At 45.5% G+C, this 22,225-nt stretch overlaps 2 protein-coding genes across 2 annotated transcripts; both read left to right on the top strand.

The window, feature by feature from the left end:
• Positions 1–4,593: 4,593 nt before the first annotated feature.
• Positions 4,594–5,469, top strand: LOC109748613 (protein FAR-RED IMPAIRED RESPONSE 1-like). Its single transcript, XM_020307643.1, has one exon. The coding sequence runs from the start codon at positions 4,594–4,596 to the stop codon at positions 5,467–5,469; it is 876 nt and encodes a 291-aa protein (XP_020163232.1).
• A 141-nt stretch (positions 5,470–5,610) lies between these two features.
• Positions 5,611–6,183, top strand: LOC109748614 (protein FAR1-RELATED SEQUENCE 5-like). The gene has a single exon (XM_020307644.1). It carries the CDS (start codon positions 5,611–5,613, stop codon positions 6,181–6,183), a length of 573 nt encoding a protein of 190 aa, XP_020163233.1.
• The last annotated feature ends 16,042 nt before the right edge of the window (positions 6,184–22,225 follow it).

The raw sequence follows: 22,225 nt of genomic DNA, 5'->3' as shown, positions 1-22,225 counted from the left end.
TGTGTCCCTACCTGTGAGGATATGAATTGGAGGAGACTTACGATTCCCTGAAGAAGAGGTATGTGAGGCCTTTCAAGAAAAAAGAGGCCAAAAGAGCCAATAAAACAAGAAAAAAATGAAAACAAGAAAGATAAAAAGAGAGATGGGGCACACTACTATCTCTTTTCCACACTTGTGATTCAAAGTAACACCATATATTTCATATAGAGAGTCTATGCTTTTCACTTTCATATACTAGTGGGATTTTTTTACATTATTAGAACTTGACTTGCATATTTCGATGACGAGCTCCCTCAAATGCTCGAGGTATTCATGAGCAAGTAAGTTGGATTCACACCCATTTTGTTTCCTACAGAGAGCTTTCATACACTTATAGTCGTAGTTCATCTGTTGCATGGCAATCCCTACTCCTCACATTGACATAGATTGTAAGGCCTCTCCACTGCCTAACGGTCAGCCTATTTGATGCGAGACTATCCTATGCATTTCTGTCTTCCCTTATTAACCCTCATCATTATTCTTTTTTCCATCCGAAGTGCTAAGTCATTGGCTCACGCTCAAGTATTGCGTGGGTGTTGAAAAAGCTGAAGTGAGAAAAATGTATGATTTAATTGCTTGGTTTGGCACCAGGATGTTCATGATAGACATCTTTATGTTGGGAAGAGTGAGCCATGCCATGCTTACAATGATTAAGTGGGTAGGGATAACGTTCTTTAGCATTTATTATTTTGAAAGGCAACGATTGTTTGCTAGTAAGCTTATGTTTTATTGTTTTGATATCAAATTGATAGACTATTGCTTTGAATCACTCGTATCCCAATATTCATACCGCAATTTAATTATTTGATCAACTTTGTGCTAGGTAGCATGCCACATCAACTTTTTTTTATCATTTACCTACTCGAGGACGAGCAAGAATTAAGCTTGGAGATGCTGATACGTTTTCAGTGTATCTATATTTTTTGATTGTTTTCATGCTATTATCATAGCACTTTCACATATTTTTTGACAACAATTCATATTATTTCTATTTGGACTAACCTATTAACCCAGCGCCAGAGGCCAGTTCCTGTTTACTATCGTTTTTGGGTTGTTAGGTGAAACTTTGCGAAGGCCGGAATGACCTGAAAATTTATGTGCATTTTTTATGGAATATATCTGAAATTTTGGCGCAAGAATCAATGCAAGAGCAGGCCCATGTGCTCCACAAGCCAAGGGCGCCACTACACCCCCAGGGAGCGCGGGGGTGGCTTGTGGCCACCCCGTAAGTTGGTTGGAGTTGTTCGTCCGCTGCAAGGAAGCTAATATCGAGAGAAAAAGCATGTCAAAATTCAGCTCGTTCAGAGTTACAGATCTCCAGGTATTTAAGAAACGGGTGCTCGTCCGCAGAAACAGTTCCAAAAATCCTAGTGAAAACTAAGAGAAACAGAGAGAGAGAGAGAGAGAGAGAGAGAGAGAGAGAGAGAGAGAGAGGACATCCAATCTCGGAGGGGCTCCTGACCCCCGGGAGCCATGGCAGCCAAGGACCAGAGGGGAACCCTTCTCCCATCTAGGGGCAATGCCAAGCAATAAGAAGAAGGAGGAAGGCTCTCTGCCCCTCTCTCCCGGTGGCGCTGGAGTGCCATCAGGAGAACCATCGTGACGACGATCTGCTCCAACAACTTCGCCGTTCTCATCACCAACTTTCTCCCTCTTTGTGCAGCAGTGTACCCTCTCATCGCGCTGTAATATCTACTTGAACATGGTGTTCTATGCTATATATTATTATCCAATGATGTGTTGCACCTCTATGATTTTTGAGTAGATTCATTTTGTCCCTCTGGGTCAGTATGGTATGGTTCATATGAGTTATATTTTATTATGGTGTCCTCACTGTCGCACAAGCGTGTGGGATTCCCGTTGTAGAGTGTTGCAATATGTTCATGATTCGATTATAGTGGGTTGCGAGAGCGACAAAAACCTAACCCCGAGTTGATGAGTTGTTGCATATGAAATTAAAGGAGATTTTTTATTTAAGGACGCCGATAACTGCCACACGTGTGGTGTATCGGGTGGTTGTGCCGCACGCCCTGTGTGGTACGGAGATGATCCCGCCCGCACGACCGTGTTCGGGCATGCGCAACCACAGGCCGCACGTCCGGTGTGTGGCAAAATCGCCCACACGTCCGGGCAAACGACCGCGCTGCCCGCACGACCTAGCACGCCAGTCATCTCGATCTCCTTTCGATCCCTAGTCCGACCCGCCGCCGTCTTCTCCTACCTCTCGATCCCCTACCTCCATCGCCTTCCTTCTCTGGTTGCCATGGCAACCAGAGCAGATCCATAGTGCCTTCCCACCGCTAACCACCCTCCCCCCAACCCCGCCCTCCCAAGACGACCAGCTAAAAATAGGCGAATCTCGGATCTCCTTCTGTTTCTCGTCCTTCTTCTGGCCAGAAATTTGAAATTGCAAATTTGATAACAAAGATGGCGACTGGATCCATGCTATCAGGGGAAAACACCCCACGGATTTGTGTGTATTCGCATTTGCCAACCAACATACGCCAGATCTGCCATGTACTATGCTAGAGTTGAGCTAAGATTATCGGTTGGCTTGGTCGAGTAGTTGGTAATGAAGGATGCATATGAATCACTAAAAATAGGGAGAGAAAGGAGAAATTTGGCATGGGGACGTAGGAGAAACAATTTCCACTTGCATCTAACATCAGTTGCCACCTGTCATTGCCGTTAACTGCCACCATGTTATGTTGTTGCTTGCCATTCTATTATATAGGTTGTTGCCATCGCTTCAAAATGATAGCTGGCACCCAGATTTCAGAAGAGAGAGTGTATGTGCATGTCCTACTTGCCATGATGTGTTGATTGCCTACGCAGGAAATGTGATAAGATTGTCGTGTTATCTTCTATGTGCAAACAGCAAAGGATGCATTTTTTGCGGATTGTTGATGCATTCTTGTTCATGCAGTGACTGAAAACACATTGGCAGAAACAAAACGGGGAAGAATGAATCATGAAGACGGCACTGATCCTTGGTTTTCTCAAAGGCCGGAAACGCCCCCTTGAGATGCAGCAGAGTACAGTCAACTCATTTCTGCAGGGCCGTTGCTGCCACTACTAGAGCAGTACGCGGGCACCGGTACGATGCATGATAAACAAAAAAGAAACAGTTGCCATGTTCGTGACGATGAAGATGTCATTCTACTTATGTCCTACAATCTCATTTTTCGCAGGTTCTTATGACCAGACCACAATCAGGGGGGCACCATGGCAAGTTCAGTCATAGGGCGCTAACGCTGACAAATGTATGGGCAACCAACTTCAAGTAGCTAATGTGGCAAATCAAGGTAACGCATACGAAAAAGAAACTTACTGTTGTGGACATGAAATTAAACTTGCAAGGATGGCAAAAGACTCACGAGTTACATCGGAAAAATGTAGGACCTTCATGCAGCACGTGGCATCAGGCGGCAACCATGTACCTGCCATCAACATCGTACACACGTGAGTACATGAAGTGAAGTTGTGGAGAGTGAATTAGGAGAAAGGAACATAGCTAACAGCTCCAGTTGCCATGCCTGGACAGCTGCAATTGCCATGCACGGACAGCTGCAGTTGCCATGCCTGGACAACTAGAGTTGCCATGTGTCATAAAATGTGATTGCAAATGTCTAAATCAAATGTGGACGACACATGTGAACAAACATGTGTGCCATGGATGCACCGCTACATGTGCCATGTTGAACAAACTACAGTTGCCATTCAATGACCAATTGCTACCATGATCACAGGTTGTTACGGTGGAACCACATCGGCAAACGTCTCATGGCAAGCTTCACAGTTGCAGGACAACGCTATTGCAGATAGAGCACATCAAATTGGAGACCATATAAGATCGGCACATGCGGCACAACAAGGTAAAAAAATGTGAACCAGAAAACAGTATTGCATTTGCTTTTGTGGGAATAGCATGTGAGGAAAAGTAGATTTGTAAAGGTGGTGGTGGAAAAAACAAACAAAAAATAATACCAAGTGGTCGTGTGCAAAGAGTCATCTATTGTCTTCGGGATTTGCTAATTGCTATAAGAGTGTGTGCAACATTCATGATTGATCGCATTTTCCTAGTGAGCTCAAGCCTAGAATACAAGTTTTGATGCTGGAATATACTGGATGCCGTGTAGTGGCAGCAGTAGTTGCCATGTATGTTGGACTGTAGCTGCCATGGCTATAGAATCCAAGTTTTGATGCTAAAAGAAGCTAGTTGCCATGCATTGGCAATAGTAGTTGCCATGTTTGTTGGACTGTAGCTGCCATCACTGGAGAACTACAGTTGCCATGCATGGCCATATGCAGATTCACGGCTTAATGTGTGAATGATGTCATGCCAAATCACATGCAATTGTTGTACTCCGTTAAGATAAACATGCCATTCAAGCAAAAGCTTACGCTCGTACCTGTTTTTTTATTGCGGGACCTTCAACTACAATCAACAGCGGCGTAGGGACATCTACTGCAGGGAGATCTGAGCGCACGGAGGATGCGTTCCACCAGCCGGCTAACAATCATGCCACAAATAATGCCGAGTCAGTGTCGGAAATGGCATTCGTTCCAGCAATGCCGACAAGCACACCTTTGCACACCAGCACAAGCAACACTCAAGCACATGAAACAGCCTCCGATACTGAAGTCAATGATGAAACTGATGACGAAGCACAAGGGGATGAAGATGGTGGGCAATCAGAAATCATGGTACCTCAGCCACCGTATGTTGGGCAGAGATTTGATTCGTTTGAAGATGCAAAGGAATTCTACCAGACATATGCAAAGTTCCATGGGTTTGCGGTCAACACCGAATACCATAGGAAAATTAAAAAAACTAACGAGTACAGTAGAGGTGAGATGAGGTGCTACAAGGCACGAAGGAGCAAGAAGGGTAAAGGTGTTGCGCCTGTCGTTCCGGAACGAAAGAGAGGTATCATTGTCAAGACGGAATGCCCTGTCCGGTATAAGCTGAACGTAGATGGAGCACGGTGGGTGGTCACTGAATATTTTGACGAGCACAACCACGAACTCATAAAGAAGTTTGACCTGGTAAAATTTCTGACCGCCCAGAGAGGATTCCCACCCCTCGAGAAGAAATTCATAAAGCTGCTACATGATTGTAACGTTGGTCCATCAAGAATGGTCCAGACACTATCCCTCATCCACAGCAAAAATGGGACTCTGAGTAGCATGCCCTACATACCAGCAGACGTCACAAACCTAAAGGCAAGGTACCATAGAGAGAGTAGGTTGGCTGACATAGAAGCCATGATAGCCTACTTCGATGAGAAAGCGAAGGAAGATCCATATTTCTTCTACAGGATAAGATTAGACGATGAGCACCGTGTCAGGATCATGTATTGGGTGGATGGTGCTGCAAGAAGAGCCTACAAACATTTTCGAGATTGCATTTCGTTCGACGCGACATAGCTCACTAATATGTACAAGATGCCATGCGCTCCATTCATAGGAATAAATAACCACAATCAGTCATTGCAGTTCGGATGCGGGCTCGTTCGGAACGAAGACACGGATGGGTACACTTGGTTGTTCAAGACCTTCTTGGAGTGCATGGGTGGACTTGCTCCGATGAACATAATAACAGACCAGGATTTTAGCATGCGTGCAGGCATAGAGGAGGTCTTTCCGTTGGCAGTGCATAGGCACTGCAGGTGGCACATTATAAAGAAGGTTGAGGAGACGCTAGGACCTTTCTTTGCTGACCGTCTAGAGCTGCACAAGGCATTCGAGCTGTGCGTGGACCACAGCTTGACGGTGGAGGAGTTTGAAAGGAGCTGGATGGCTATGATTGAAACATATCAAGTCCAAGACAACGAGACGCTTGCTAGCCTGTGGGAGAAGCGAATGTACTGGGTGTCGGCCTACTTCATGCAGTGCTTCTTCCCGTTTCTGCAGACTACGCAGTGCAGTGAGGGGTTCAATGCTGTTTTGAAGCGGTACATGAGCCCTGGCAACTCATTGCTGCAGTTTGCCAAGCAATACACCGCTTTGCAACAAAAAATACTGGGATCTGAGCTACAGCAAGAAGCAAACACCGCGCTCAAGCAGCCAAAATTGCTAACGTATTTACCGATGGAGAGGCAGATGAGCAAGATATACACCAACAAGATTTTTAACAAGTAAGTCAGTTGTGTTACAATCTTATTTGCACAAGCATGAAGGTAGTAGGTGCCATGTAGAATGCAATGCAGTTGAAATGCTTATTTGAAAATGATGATTTTTTTGAAAGTAGCCATTGAGTACAGAGTAACCATGATATGTAGTTGCCATGTTTAATGAACTATAGTTTGCCATGTTTAATGAACTACAGTTGCCATGTTTACTCAACTGTAGTTGCCATGTTTACTCAACTGCAGTTGCCATGTTTGATGAACTGCAGTTGCCATGTTTAATGAACTGTACTTCCATTGGCCATGATGGTATGGAATGCAAATGCCAATTAAAGATGTTATGAAACTGCCATGTTTACTCAACTACAGTTGCCATGTTTAATGAACTGCAGTTGCCATGTTTACTCAACTGCAGTTGCCATGTTTAATGAACTGTAGTTGCCATGTTTAAACGAACTGTACTTCCATTGGCCATGATGGTATGGAATGCACATGCCAATTAAAAATGTTATGCATTTGCCATGTGAAAAAATATCATGCAGATGCCATAGCCATCATTCATTTTAGATGCCTTTCCTACGTTACAGCCTACAACAACATAAGGTGCTACAAAAAACATCACACAAGAGTTTAACAAAACCACACAAAACTTGCAGATTCCAGGAAGAAATAAAGTGTGCCAGCATGTACATGGCTTTCCAGGTGGACGAACATATGTTCAAGGTGTGTTCTATCTTGGGCATGTCAGATTCAGAACCTGAAGACCCAGACAAGGGAAGGAACTACTTTGTAGAGGCCTTGATAAGCGAAGGCGAATACTACTGCCAATGCTGCAAATTCGAACAGGACGGGATTGTGTGCTGTCACATACTGAAAGTAATGGACATGAACGCGGTGACACGAATGCCCCGCCATTTCATACGGCGGTGATGGACTTGGGACGCTGACGACGCATTGGGGCCGCAAACATCAAATGCAGTTTTGGCTGTGCATGATGAGAGACCAGAGTCAACCATGGATGTCGTGAGGCACGTTGTGTTGACAAAGAACTATGTTGAACTAATAGATGAAGCGTGCAAGAGTGATGAGACAGCGAGGGTCGCAGAAAAACATAGGAAGGCCCTGAAAAGAGAGCTTGATGAGATCAAGAAGAGGAAAGCTGAGGAAGCCTTACACAGGTTCCCCCGTACCACAAGTGTGCCTTCGTCCACGGGGCCATCATCTGAAAACTCGGAGGTAGGATCTGGAACAGCAAGCACACAAACCCAGGTCAGGAACCTGCCCCGTTCCATCACAAAGGGGCATCCAAAAGAGATAAGATACAAATCGGGATTGGAGATTCAAGCAAAGCACAAGAAAACAAAGAAAGGGACGGGCCATCCATAAGCAACATTGGAGCACTGTGACTTGGTTGTTGGTGACATTTTTTGCAAGCTAGATGTTATAAATTTGTAAAAATGGGAGAATGACTCTTCAGGTGCAACAGAATGTGAAAGGAAATGCCATGAATCAATAACTGCAGTTGCCACATGTGTGGTACTGAATTTTCCATGTCTTTTCATCTGAATCTGCCGTGTATTTTCTACTGAATCTGCCATGTTGTTTCAACTGAATCTACCATGCCTGTTCTACTGAATCTGCCATGCCTTTTCTACTGAATCTGCCATGTTAGTTCTACTGAATATGCCATGTTATTTATACTGAGTCTGCCATCGCGTATATTTCCATGTTCAGTCAACACATTTTAGTTCACACATATTGTATTGTGTGCAAACTATGGAAAACAAGTTGAAACGATCACGTGCAAAAACCGTAAGGTTATGGCTGCGTACAAACTACCATGCTAGCCGATACAGTTAGCAATGCAAAAAACCCAAAAAGCCAAACGAGAAAGAACGATAACTTTCACTAACCATGACTGATCAACTACATTTGCATGTCTTTAGACATCATAGACACATTCAAAACACCAAACTGGTACTACAAAACCACAAACGCATAGTAATGCTGAAAACACATAAACGTATCTGCTGTCACACCTAAGTAGGTTCACATCCACACATATATTACAAACTTTTCAACTGTCGCTCACACGCCACCACTATATACTAGGCTACAGGAAGATGCTGTCATAGCATATTACACAGACATAGTTTTGAAAGAAACAAGGTAATACCTTACATTCCTCGGCAACAGAATGTAAGGTAGGCGTTCGGTGTGGAGCACCACGTGATCACTTGTACTTCTTGGTGGCTTTCTTGACAGCTTCCTCTATAAACTCTCGTGAGTTGGACCGCGTGTTGAAATCTTCATTCATCAACCAGTTCCATGTGTAAATTTTGCGGAGCTCGACGACCATTGCAGCTGTGATGACAGGGACCCGTTGACCTTCCCACTTAGCAAGGTATTCCAACGTGTGAAAGTCACAGTCGTGCCTATAAAACAAAAGAATCAGGTGAACTCAAGAAAACAGAGAAGAAATCATAAAATTCAATGAAGATGTGGCACGAGGGCTAGCATTGGTGTAGAGGACACATGAAAAAAAAGATAGTAATTACCCGTTTCCTTGCTTCGTAGTCGCAACGTACTCGATTGGAAAATATATGATCTGGACCTTTGAGTTTTCGTAGTCACGGTTCCATGTCTCTTTGAGGTTGTTGATGAAGTATTCAGCATGCGTAGTAAGGTCTTTATGAGCTTCTGAACGCACTGAATCACGCACCTCAAATCGTTGGTTCTTGAGGTCAAGGCAAATCGCGTAGTGGTGACCACACTTGTCATGTGGGTCGTGTGGTGCAAGTTCCTGGAACATGGGGAACATGAGCTGCAAGTAAAAAAAGGAAAGAAAAAGCAGAGTTCACATCATAAACAGAAATGATGTAGTTGGAAAAATGATGTGTAAGGATATCGCCAGTTGCACTAAGAGGCACATGAATGACATAAAAGCAACACGTGTCCAAAAAAGTACACCATCGTAGAAAATGTGTAGTTGCACTGTGTAATTGAAAGAAGTTGCCATCCATGTATGGACTAAGTTGCCCAGTATTATAGTTGGAGTTGCCACATAACTTGCATTAAGAAACAAATTAAACTCATTTTACATGGCAGCTGTTGCCACATGAAACAGCTGTCACAAAACAGGGTGTAGCCCACGTGTGAAGCATATCTACTGGCAAAAACATACCAAGGGGGGAAATGTGCAAAAAGGGAAGGAATACTCACACATTTCTTCATTGTGAGCTTGAAATCACCATGCGCAGCAAAATGCTTCCTCAGGATTTTGTGGTGGAAGTCACCATCCCATATTTTGCAGGTCACGCTGTACTACATGATTGTTTTGTCGAGAGACATATCCATATGCCTGTTGATGAAGTCAATCCCACATGCAAGTACATTCTTCGACATTTTGCCGAATGGCCTCACAGACTCGGCAAGATCACCCAGGTCAACGTACGTCGTATCGCATTGTATGATCTTGGTTCTGTCCAAACATGAGCTGTATGAAAATGATATAACATGAAAGAATCATGTCTACTAAGTAAAAAAAAGAAATAAAACATAAACAGAGCATATCTAGAATAGCAAGAAGGAAGAAAAAGTAAAAAGAGGAAATCAATTGAGAGGTTATGTGGTGTGGTCATTACGCTTTCAGCTCCTTCATATGCTTGTTGTTGGACCTCGCATTTCCAAAGCGCTTGACAATATCGTACAGCTGGTTCTGATCCTTTGTGGCCTTGACTTCTGGCTCATAGTCATCTGCGGGTGGTGCGTGAACTACCCTATGCTGCCTCACAGAACCAAGGGTGGCACTTCTAATGGTATCCTCGGATACCGACTCAGTAGGCATGTTAGAACTCGATTGCTCCTGGCCTCGTGAGGACCTCCTCTGCAATGTTGCCTCCTCAATCCTGCGGTAAGCTTCATCAAGTGACGGGGTAATCTCCTCGGGAGTGGTTGCAATCATCAGAAAAGTGGGTTAGGATACCTGGGAAATAAAACAAGTTAATTGTGTAAAGAGAGGGTGTAGAATGTGAAAATGTAGGTGCAAAATTAGGGAGTTGCCATGTGGAGGCAACTACAGTTGCCAGGTGTAATGAACTGTAGTTGCCATCTGACAACTACTGAAGTTGCCATGTGGGTTGAACTGCAGTTGCCCATGTTGTATCAACTCCAGTTGCCATGTGCTTGCCGAATGGAAAATGCAACATGGCAACAAAAAATGTAGGTGACATTGTGCAGCAAAATCCAGTTGCCATGTTCATCAGATAACTCTTGCCATCACCAGTGAGAAGCCAAAAAAAAATCTTGGCACAAAATTCAGACTAGAAAAATGTGTACAACTAAATGATAAACGCATAAAAAGTGTACCTTGCACAATCGGCTCTGCAAACTTCACAGCCTTCCTGCCCTCAGCCATTGGCTGCGCCATCATTGGGGCCATGCCTGCCGGGAAAGCAAAGGCAACTGGCGTAGGATCGTGCACCCCTGGTTGATCTTGACTGATGCCAAGGCTAAAGCTCGATGGGGTGAAGGCCATTGGGTGCCTCTCCTGCCTACTAGCCGGACCACGAACAACTTGCGGGGCAGAATCCAGGGGTGAAAGATCAACAAACATTTCTGCCTCGTCTGCTGCAGAATCATCAGGCTTATTAGTAGGGCGGGGCGTGTGGTCAGCGGTATCAGTCGCAGCTTTCTTGCCAATCTTCTTGTTTGGGCTATAGGGGACACCAATGTTGACTGGGAGCTTAGAAGTACGCAAATTTAAGTTGGGGTTCTCCACGGCGGGTAAAGACGCAGTCTGCTCCGGACGTTCACCTCCGTCAGTCGTGCCCGACTTGCCACCTGGGTCAGTTGTACTCCGGTCTTTCGTTTTCTCCATAACATTGCTTTTGGCATGTGGTGGAAACGGTGTGGACACAGGAACGTAACCAAAGTCATCTCTGCTGCTCCTAGCTACAGCTGGTGCATTGGGTATATTTGCAGATTGCTTGCGGGGGCTACGACGCCTAGGTGGAAGACCAGCTCGCGAAACGGTCACCTTAGCAACCTCTGGAACACCAGAAGCTGGAGCTGTTGTGCCAAGACTCTCACCTGTGGATGGCATATCAGTCTGAACTGTCGCCTCAGCCCCTTCTTTCGTGGACGCAGAAGTGCCACCACCCACGCGCTTGGAATCCGTATCAGATGAGCGGGAATCTTCCTTGCTTAGGTTGATCTCGGGGGCGTCCACTTCAACACTTGTCGACCGGGTGGCATGGCTCATAGCAGCATCCTTCATTGCCAGCAGAGTGGGTAATATCTCAGTAGTCCTGGCAGATACTGACTCATCACTCCTAGATGTACGGATGCCTGTTGTTGTAGCCTGCACATCTGCAACCGGCGGAGATGCTCGGCCGCTTGCATCAGAGCTAGCAGTGGACGGTGCAGCAGCAACTTTGTCGACTCGCGCCTCATGAGAATCTGAGTTGCCACCTGTCGACAACTTTGAGTGTATGCGTCCGAGTGGGTCTCTGGGGTTCTACTTGGTCACGCGTGTGGTAGTCTTCTTCACCCTGCAAAAAAGCACGTGAACATTGTTAAAAAATTAAACAAAACAGTTGCCATGGTAGCCATCTTGAAAAATGAAAAAATATGTGATGTGCCAGAGCTGCCATTTCAGAACTAGGTCTGGGATGAGCACACAGGACAACGTAGGGGGGGCTAGAAGCCAGTGGAAAGTTGGTAGTTGACATATAGGTGGAATAAGAATTGCCATGTGGCCTAGTTAGCAGTTGCCATGTAGGACAAGCAGGAGTTGCCATGGAGTAAAAAAAGATCATGGGAAAACAGCAGTTGCCATGTGGGACTGATGGCAGTAGCCCATGTGGCAAGCTGGACAGCTGCATTGAAAAGCAAAAATATAGCACTATGACATTGAAAGAACAGGGATAACCTACTTCTTGACTGTCTTCCTCAAGTCTACCAACACGACAGCATCCCTGGTGTTGGACGTCGACGTACGAGGAGGTGACCTAGTGGAAGGGGTGTCACCAACAACGGGGGCACCCTTGTTCAATCGAGCAGAAATACGGGTTGGCGTTGGTGCTTGTTTCTTCATAACTGCTCGTCCACCAGCTGTCGCCTCACTGCACGTATAAAAAATGACAAAAAAAGGTACCAAGTGTCAAACACAAAATCATTGCCACGCTTAGCAAAACAAAATGGAAAAAGGGGGGCGGTCTGTTCAAAAGGAGAGACAAACAAGACACTAAAATAGATGTCGAACCTCCTCCTAGCAGCTAAGGGATCGGTCCTAGACCTCTTGCCATGAGAGCCCTGCCCAACATCCTCTGGAGCCCTCCCCCTCTTCGAGGGCGACACCCCCTTGTCTCTCGCAACGGTCTGTTCTTTGAGTTTCTCCGGTGGGGGGACAACTGGTGCAGCCTTGCCCTTCTTACCACCTGCACAAACTTCAACATGTTCATCATCGTCGGTGTCATGTTGCACATTCTCCATGTCATCATCATCGTCCTTGTCGAGAGCAGCATCTCCATCTAGTTCATCTTCCGTGTCAGGAAGCTCTTGTGAGCTGTTGTAGTCGTACCGGCCACGTCAACCAGTTGCCCGATGTGTCCGTTCTGCAACAAATGGAGTGAACTGCCTCGCAACTGCGTCGCTGTCAGAGCCATTAAGGGACGTCCAACCCTCAACCAACTTCCTGAGCAAGCCGGTCATTCCAGAAGTAAACTGCCCAATTAGATGCTCAACAGGTGCCCTTGCCTGTGCACGAAACAAGAAGCAATACTAAACAACCATATCAGAGTCATGTGCACAAGATCAAAATAAACCAAAACAGCCATAGAGATATATCAAAGAAGAGAAGAAGAGAAAAACAATTTGAGAAAACAAAAATAAAAATCCTTGATTACCTCAGCAGGACAAGACGGAGCTGAGTGCACGTCCATCCACTTGCCAAAGTTTTGAGGCCCACCAAACATGCTGTAGTCTATAGCATGCTTGGCCATCAGCTGGAAAATCAACAAAAACAGCTAGGGATGTAAGAGAGAAAATAAGGAACACTAACTAACAGCTCATGTATTGCAAAAAAAGACGGAGAGAATGAAAGTTTCAACACGGATGGCGGAGTTGCCGTGTGGCGTCAGACATGGGTGCCATGCGCAGACAGCCATGCCTAACAAGGGTATTCATATCTTGTTAGCCACAGACAGTTGCCATATGGGGATTTTTTTCATATGTTATGCAGCATCGAAATTGAAGAATGTCGTGCAAAGAAAGGAGGCAGAACTAACCTACAGTTTCCCGTATTTCTTATCAGTTATCCTGTATGCGGCAAGCACAGCCTTGACAGCATCGTACGTCCACGCAGAGACAACAAACTTGTGTGGAGGTGGCGGACCTCCTATCCCAGTAAAGTCAACGGTGGACAGATCAAGACGATCGACGTACATCAGCTGGTGTGCACAATAAAAAGGAAAAAATAAGTCAATTGCCATCATGCTATGTTGAAAAGAAGCTATTGTATATTCCTTGAGTCATGAAGTTGATGGGGATAAAAGAAAAAAAGAGTTGCCATCTATCTGTGTTAGTTGCCATCATGATGTACAATGTGTTAGTTGCCATCAAGTTAATTGTGTGAAAAGAAAGGGTGTGGAATGTCAAATGCAGGTGCAAAATTAGGGAGTTGCCATGTGAATGCAACTGCAGTTGCCAAGTGTAATGCACTGTAGTTGCCACGTGACAACAATTGAAGTTGCCATGTGGGTTGAACTGCAGTTGCCATGTTGTATCCACTCAAGTTGCCATGTGTTTGCCGAATGAATGCAACATGGCAACAAAAAATGTGATGGCAGCTGCAATCTTGTTGTGATGATAGTTGCAACAAGGTCAACATCATGGTTGCCATGCACATTGTATGAACAGAGAGTGGATGTATGAAATGAAATTTTTTTGTATGTTGTTGACAAGTGATATTGCCTTGTAGGCAGCAACCACGGATGTCATGGATTAAACAGAAAGTCACGTTCACACGTAAACAAAAATCATATACAAACAAATGAAAACAAAACGGGTTGCCATGCATGATCTTGTACGGTTCACAGTTATCAACAGCTGACATGTTGATTTGGGAAAACATTCAACGTGGTAAGAGTGTTTGCAAAGGAGTAGGGAAAAGGTACCATCAAATGGAGTCGACAACCCTTCTGGTACATCTTGTTTGAGAATGCATCATGCAGGAAGTTCGCGATGAACTTACACCAATTCATGTTCTTCACATCTTTCAGCTTCGCCTGCGCGAAAAAAAATTCAGGACAGGAAGTTGCCGCATGAGAAATCAAATGAAAAAACATCAAAAAACTGGCAGTGACTAGCTTACATATGACATCAGAGTCAAAACATTGAAGGAATAAAAGGAGTAGAGATAGATCATTCACCAGGATGGGGAAGCATTTGTTTCTTGGGCGAAGAGATGTGGTAGCCGCAAAAACAGCTGAGATCAGGTACATGAGTAGCTTCATCTTAAAAACCTCGCCATGGGTTGTCATGCCCTCCAGCGAATTTTCCAGCACAGTCGTGTTCGGCATGGATGTCATCCCAGGAAACAAATGGGCAAACAATGTTTCCTCAATCTTATTATTGACCTCATACGGGACTTTGATTTCTCCACGGGGCACACCCAAAGTGCAGAACACGGATTCCTCATCCAACGGGAGTCTTCCACGTCCCGGAATCACAAATTCCCTGGAGGCGGTGTCGTAAGTCTCACCGAGCCAGTCGCATACAGGGTTCACCAGGTTCTTGCACCGAACATCCATCAGAGCCTGCGTCCCCATCTCAGCAGCAGCTCCCTTCTGATCGTCGGTAAATCCCTCGGTCAATATAGTCAGGCGTTCCTGTGAAGCCCTATTGCGATAACGTTTCTTCTTCTACAAAACAGACAAATGATCATTTGTTGCCATGTTTCAGTATCATGAAAATTTAGTTCCTAACAGACGATTGTGAACTAAATGTGACATTCAAAACATATGGGGGTGGAAAAGTTACCTCATCGCCATCTTTTGTCCATCCAGTTGCGCAATTCTGTTGCGGTAAGTCCATGAAATCATCATCATCGTCTTGATGGTCGCCGCGAGCCATTGTGCTGAGATAAGAACAAAATCAAAATGTCAGGGTGAAATGAACTTATGAATGAAGCAGTTGCCACCTAAACACATGGCTCAAGTTGAAAAGTGACAAATAGACTAGGCAATATCATAGGAACACCCACACCCCATATGATTGTCCAACAAGAAAAGTGGCAACTAAACACATTGGCTTAATTTGAAAAATGTACAGATCATAAGGCACTTACACAAAAATGTTCAAGTTGCCATGTTAGCACAAGACAGTACAAAGAAAGGAACACATCTTCCACTGGAAAAACATATAATGTGGCAAATGTGCTAGGTTGAAATTGCCATGTTAAAATGGAAGTCAATTCAAAAAGTGTTGAAAACATCCACTAGACAACCTGTAATGCGGCATTTCACACACTGGCCTCATATTAAAAATGAGTTGCCGTGTAATACAGCCAAATATGTTCAGATATCACTAATCAGCATGGCTAAACACAAATTGAATCTACAGTACAGCGAAGTTGCCACATTATCCTGCCTACAACATGGCAGCAGCCATAGTGTGTTCACAAAAAAGTTGCCACATGTAAAGCACATTTGTGGCAGCTGACACAGTTGATCAGGAAATTAGTTGCCATCCATTGCAAATAGTTGCTGAAACTGTCATGGCTGCCTTCATACTACACTGTGCAGCATGGCAACGGCCATAGTGTGTTCACAAAAATAGTTGCCACATGGAAAGCATATTTGTGGCAAATGACACAGTTGATCAGGAAATTAGTTGCCATCCAGTGCAGATAGTTGCTGAAACTGCCATGGCTGCCTTTATACTGCACTTTGAAAATACAACTACCTAGATCTAGGGTTCATTGCCAACTATCATAACCTCAAATTCAACAACGAAAAACTTCCCCCACTGATCGCAAATAGCATTTCGATGCAATACATAACTAGCAACTAGTAAAACGCCGGCTCAATCGCAAGGCAGAACCAGGATGTGGCTGTGGACAGGCCGAGCCATACCGGCCTAACTGCCATCGCGACAGCGGCGAAACTACGCAATGCCACCCAAAACGGCAAGCACGGGACTCCACCACCGACGAGAACGCTGGAGCACCGCGAATCCGCCAGAATCTCGATGAATCTCGAGCAGAACATTGTCCACGGAGGAGAGGGGGGAATGCAGGCAAAGGAATGTGAGCATGTGAAGGAGCGTTACCTTCAATCTGCAGGCACTCCGGCGAAGACGCTCCGGTCCGGCGAGTCCCACCGACGGCCGCGAATGCCGTCGGCTCTTCCGCCTCCGCCGCCGCCTTCTCCTCTTGGCCTCTCTTGCAATCGAATGAATTGCGCGGTGGGTTGGGTGAGTAATGAAGTGGAGCGAGTAAATGGAACCGCGAGGGGAGAGGGGGCGAAGTGCGAGACGTGGTTGACGGCAACCGCAGTTGGGCGAGTCGTACGGGCGCTAAGCAGTTCCACCACACGCCCCCGAGTGGCAACCGTTGACCGCGGAGAGGAAACCGGCGTGTGGGCGAACTCTCTCACACACCACACACGTGAGTTGTCCTACGTGGCACACAAAATCAGCCAGAACATGCCATGATTCGTGCAGAAACTGTTGAACAGCGATGGAGACGTGTGGTTGAGTTGGCTAGCGCCCACACGTGTGGGCTTTTCGTTATTTAATGCTATGGTTGGATTTTACCTCAATGAATCTTTGGTAGTTGTGAATGCTTACTAGAGTTCCAATCATAAAAACATGTGATCCAAGTATGAATAGTACATTAGCTTAAGCCCTCCCTCATTGGTATGATAAGTATCACTATGGTGCCATGTTCAATTACCTAGGTACAAACCTTTTCTCATTGTTCTTCAAAAGCCTTCGCTTTACTGTTCTTTTTATTAAAACAACAATGAACTCTTAATTATCTTGTAAAGCTATCTTTTTATTCTTGTAAAGTAGTTTTTATTTCTTGTTGTAGGTAAAGCAAACGTTAGTGTGAGTCATGGTCGCTATCTTCTCCATGACTGGTTGTTACCCGCAGCCGCAACCCAAGGTGAGCTACATGTATCAGCCGCCCCTGCAGATGTGCTAATACTGCAAGACCAATGCTGTGAGGGCCGACTATCTGCGTCACCGGTCCACTGCGTGGTGACCTCTCGGGGCTAGAAGCCCAATGATGATGGTCGCTGATAGATTGATTTCAGCCGGATGCGTAGGTCAAGATGATTAGTTGTTCCTCCTGGCCTCGCGCGCTGATCTGAAGCCGCGTGTTGTCCATGTCGGCGTTGTTGTCACAGCTGCCGTGATTTCGAACAAAGCGTGTCACTGCGATAAGTTTATTGTATCAAATGTGTATTGCTGAGCACGAGAACTAAAGTGAGTTTTCCTGCACAAATATACTCCACAAACCCTAACAGAGCGGCGCGATCTCCGCGGATCAGCGCGTGGCCCATCAGTATCATCGAATGCAAAAGACGAATTGGTCTTTACGTAAGCTGCTAATGGCGGCACATGGGGGCGCACGGGCCCCCAGCCGCTAATCTGAGACGGCCGTCACTGCCCGAAAAGTCCGAGTTAAGCCACGTACTGAAATATTTTAGCCCCTCCGTCGACAGCTCCCGCGAAGACCGCCTGTTTGATCGGTTTGAACTGTTTTTTGCTGCACCATTAAGCGAAGCATTAATATCCTAGGACCGATTTAGCTTTGGTGTGCGTGCCATAGTCCAAATTGCATACTCTTGGCGCACAAGATGTCAGATGTCACCGGTGCCTACGCATATGCTAATCCTGGGAAAGTTATCAGGTATATCACACCTTAACTGCTACCATGGTACCAGCTTAAAAAATAAAATTGAATGTTTTAAAAATTCTGAATTTTTACGTGAATGTTCACAACATATGTGACTACAACCCCTAAAAAAATAGGATAAAGGGCAGCCCGGTGCACGTAGCTCCCGTTTGCGCAGGGTTCAAAAAAGGATCCAGCGACTTTGGATCTACGGTATGCAGTCTTTGCTGACATTTCTGCAATAGTTTGTTTTCAAGACTCGAACCCGTAACCTCATGGTCACAAGGCGACAATTTTACCGCTGTGGCAAGGCTTCCCTTCGGAAAACTATTTGGAGGAGTGGGTTATTGATTCAAATTCTAAATAGACATTGAGAAAAGAGAATGGCAATTGTAACATGAATAGTGTCACAAAAAAGCAAAAGAAAAACTGATATTATTCACATATGAATTTCTCTTTTTTTAATGTGCATTTCGAACTTGAACTTAAAATTTTCAGGGTTGTAGACACATTCGTTGTGAACATTCACAAAAAAACAGATTTTTTTTGAAACATTTTTGTTAAATGGTAACATGGGAGCATATGGAACTTGGTATCACTGAATATTCTCCCTGCTGCACACAAGTTCCTCAATACAAAAAGATAACATTTTTGGCATTATGAAAGAGACAACTTATTAAAGCATTTATAGGCGGGCGCCTCAAATCGGCACCAGTTGCCCTGTGGACAGACCGGTCACTGACCAACCAAAAAAACCCGACTCACCCGGGCGCCTCAAACCGGCCTCAGACGCCTAGGTTGCCCGACACCTCTCATACTCAGCCCAAATATAGGGCGGATATGGGGTGGCCCGGGGGCATCCGCCCCATCGACATAGCCCAGCCTGGTCCACCCTCACCCCCATAGATATCCCCATCTAGTGAACCATAGACCGAAGTCAACCCGTCAGTCCACTAAACTCCCTACTCCGTTCACTTTACTTTGAGTCCCCTTCAATTCCGATCGATGGCGAGCGACGACAGCAACGCCGGCTCCGGTGCCGGATCCGGATGCTCCGACGAGTGGTCGAGCCTACTGCATGGTGCGGAACCCGACGATGTGGAGGAGGTCGCCCTCAGCATCGCTTTGAGACGGTCGCTGCTTGAACAAGCCAACAACATCATCACCGATTCCATAACACATGTCACCCGTCAACCCAGTGCCGACTCACTTGGGTTGCATGGTTTTGGGGTTTCAGATATGAGGAACGCGGCTGTGGGAGCTAACATATGAGGTGTGCCCGGCCACTGCCCATGGATGTGGCAAGGCACGTCCGCGAATGTTTGATGGGCTGGATTTGTTGACCGCGATTGTAGATGCTCTTAGTCTACACAAGAGTGAAAGGATGCATGTTTGGACTAGGAAACATGCAGCCTCACTATCAAATGCACGAGTGCAGAAAAGTCTAGCTATGGTGTGGCAAAAAGTGCCTTGCTGTTGTGGGAGTCCAGCATCACCAATATGACGTCATTGTTAAAAAATAGTGGTGGCGTTGGATCCCACGTCAACAGTATTTTAGATGCTGATGACGTGCCATGTGGACAATGCCACCACTATAATTTCTCACCTACCGACGTCAAATGTACTATGCATACCACCAACATTTTGATGCTCAGTGTGCATGTGGTGGTTTGTTAGATGATTCAGAGGACCAGAGACAATGCATGCTTTAGACATAAAATTCCTGATGATCCTATTGATGCGATTAGTTATTTGTGTAACTTAATTAATTCCAAGGCACATCTAGGGGCAAGGTCGAAAAAGCTTTGAAGAAGTAGCTCGGGTGATCAAGAGGGTGTTCCAAGAGGTTTATGCACGAAGACTTGGATGTGCACCAATGTCAAGAATAATTGGAGGATAAATTAAATTTCAAGATAGCCTGAACTCTTGTTGCGTTACATTTGTATCTTGGTCAGGCTAGCCATGCAGGGGTTTGCTTGTGGTTTTGTATCCCGCATCCAAGCGGGGTGTTCTTTTTCTACTGGCTTGACATGGTAGGGTGATCCTGGTGATGACCAGATCATGTGGAGTACCTAATTGCTGGGTTTCTTTTGTTACATTTCCTTTCATGTTTTTGTTTGATCTTTTCTACGTTGTAAAATTTGGCAATTTCTTTAATAAAAGTCGACGAGGACGCTCATTGCTTTAAAATAGTGTGAAGTGTATCCTAGACCCTGAAACTATTTCAGAGTTGTCACATAGGGTCTCAAACTATAAAAAATTGTTGTCCACAATGGCGACATCGGGCCCAGGCAAGGGGGGGCTAGGGCGTAGTGGGCTTTTGCTTCGTCTACTATAGATAAAAACACTATTTGACACTGTAGCTAGGTTGTTGGCCTGGGAAAACCATGACTCCCCTACTTGTTATTCAAATCCTCGAAGTGTAATAAGTATGTAGATACGTCGCACCTGGAAAATAGTTCAAGGACCTTGATAGAAGGAAATATGCCCTAGAGGCAATAATAAAGTATTATTTATTTCCTTATATCATGATAAATGTTTATTATTCATGCTACAATTGTATTAACCGGAAACTTAGTACATGTGTGAATACATAGACAAACAAAGTGTCACTAGTATGCCTCTACCTGACTAGCTCGTTGAATCAAAGATGGTTAAGTTTCCTAGCCATAGACATGAGTTGTCATTTGATTAACGGGATCACATCATTAGAGAATGATGTGATTGACTTGACCCATTCCGTTAGCTTAGCATTTGATCGTTTAGTATATTGCTATTGCTTTCTTCATGACTTATACATGTTCCTATGACTATGAGATTATGCAACTCCCGAATACCGGAGGAACACTTTGTGTGCTACCAAACGTCACAACGTAACTGGGTGATTATAAAGGTGCTCTACAGGTGTCTCCGATGGTACTTGTTGAGTTGGCATAAATCAAGATTAGGATTTGTCACTCCGATTGTCGTAGAGGTATCTCTGGGCCCTCTCGGTAATACACATCACTATAAGCCTTGCAAGCAATGCAACTAATGAGTTAGTTGCGGATGATGTATTACGGAACGAGTAAAGAGACTTGCCGGTAACGAGATTGAACTAGGTATTGAGATACCGATGATCGAATCTCGGGCAAGTAACATACTAATGACAAAGGGAATAACGTATCTTGTTTTGCGGTTTGACCGATAAAGATCTTCGTAGAATATGTAGGAACCAATATGAGCATCTAGGTTCCGCTATTGGTTATTGACCGGAGACGTGTCTCGGTCATGTCTACATAGTTCTCGAACCCGTAGGGTCCGCACGCTTAACGTTCGGTGACGATCGGCAATATGAGTTTATGTGTTTTGATGAACCGAAGGCAGTTCGGAGTCCCGGATATGATCACGGACATGACGAGGAGTCTCGAAATGGTCGAGACATAAAGATCGATATATTGGATGACTATGTTTGGACTTCGGAAGGGTTCCGGGTAAGTTCGGACAAATACCGGAGTACCGGGGGGTTACCGGAACCCCCCGGGGGGTTACCCTCATGGGCCTTGGTGGAGAAGAGGAGGGGCGGCCAGGGCAGGGCACGCGCCCCCTCCCCCTCTAGTCCGAATTGGACAAGGAAGGGGGCGGCGCCCCCCTTTTTCCTTCCCCCTCTCTCCTCCTTCCTTCCCTCCTACTCCTACTCTTGGAAGGGGTGGAATCCTACTCCCGGTGGGAGTAGGACTCCCCTTGGGGTGAGCCTAGGAGGCCGGCCTCCTCCACTCCTTTATATACGGGGGAGGGGGGCACCCCATAGATACACAAGTTGATCATTGATCTCTTAGCCGTGTGCGGTGCCCCCCTCCACCATAATCCACCTCGGTCATATCGTAGCGGTGCTTAGGCGAAGCCCTGCGTCGGTAGCTTCATCATCACCGTCATCACGCTGTTGTGCTGATGGAACTCTCCCTCGAAGCTCTACTAGATCGTGAGTTCGCGGGACGTCACCAAGCTGAACGTGTGCAGATCGCGGAGGTGTCGTACGTTCGATAGTAGTATCGGTCGATCGTGAAGACGTACGACTACATCAACCGCGTTGTCATAACGCTTCCTCTTACGGTCTACGAGGGTACGTGGACGACACTCTCCCCTCTCGTTGCTATGCATCACCATGATC

This window comes from Aegilops tauschii, chromosome 7, assembly GCF_002575655.3.
Source record: "Aegilops tauschii subsp. strangulata cultivar AL8/78 chromosome 7, Aet v6.0, whole genome shotgun sequence".
Classification (NCBI taxonomy): Eukaryota; Viridiplantae; Streptophyta; class Magnoliopsida; order Poales; family Poaceae; genus Aegilops; species Aegilops tauschii.
This window is presented reverse-complemented; position numbering and strand designations above follow the sequence as displayed.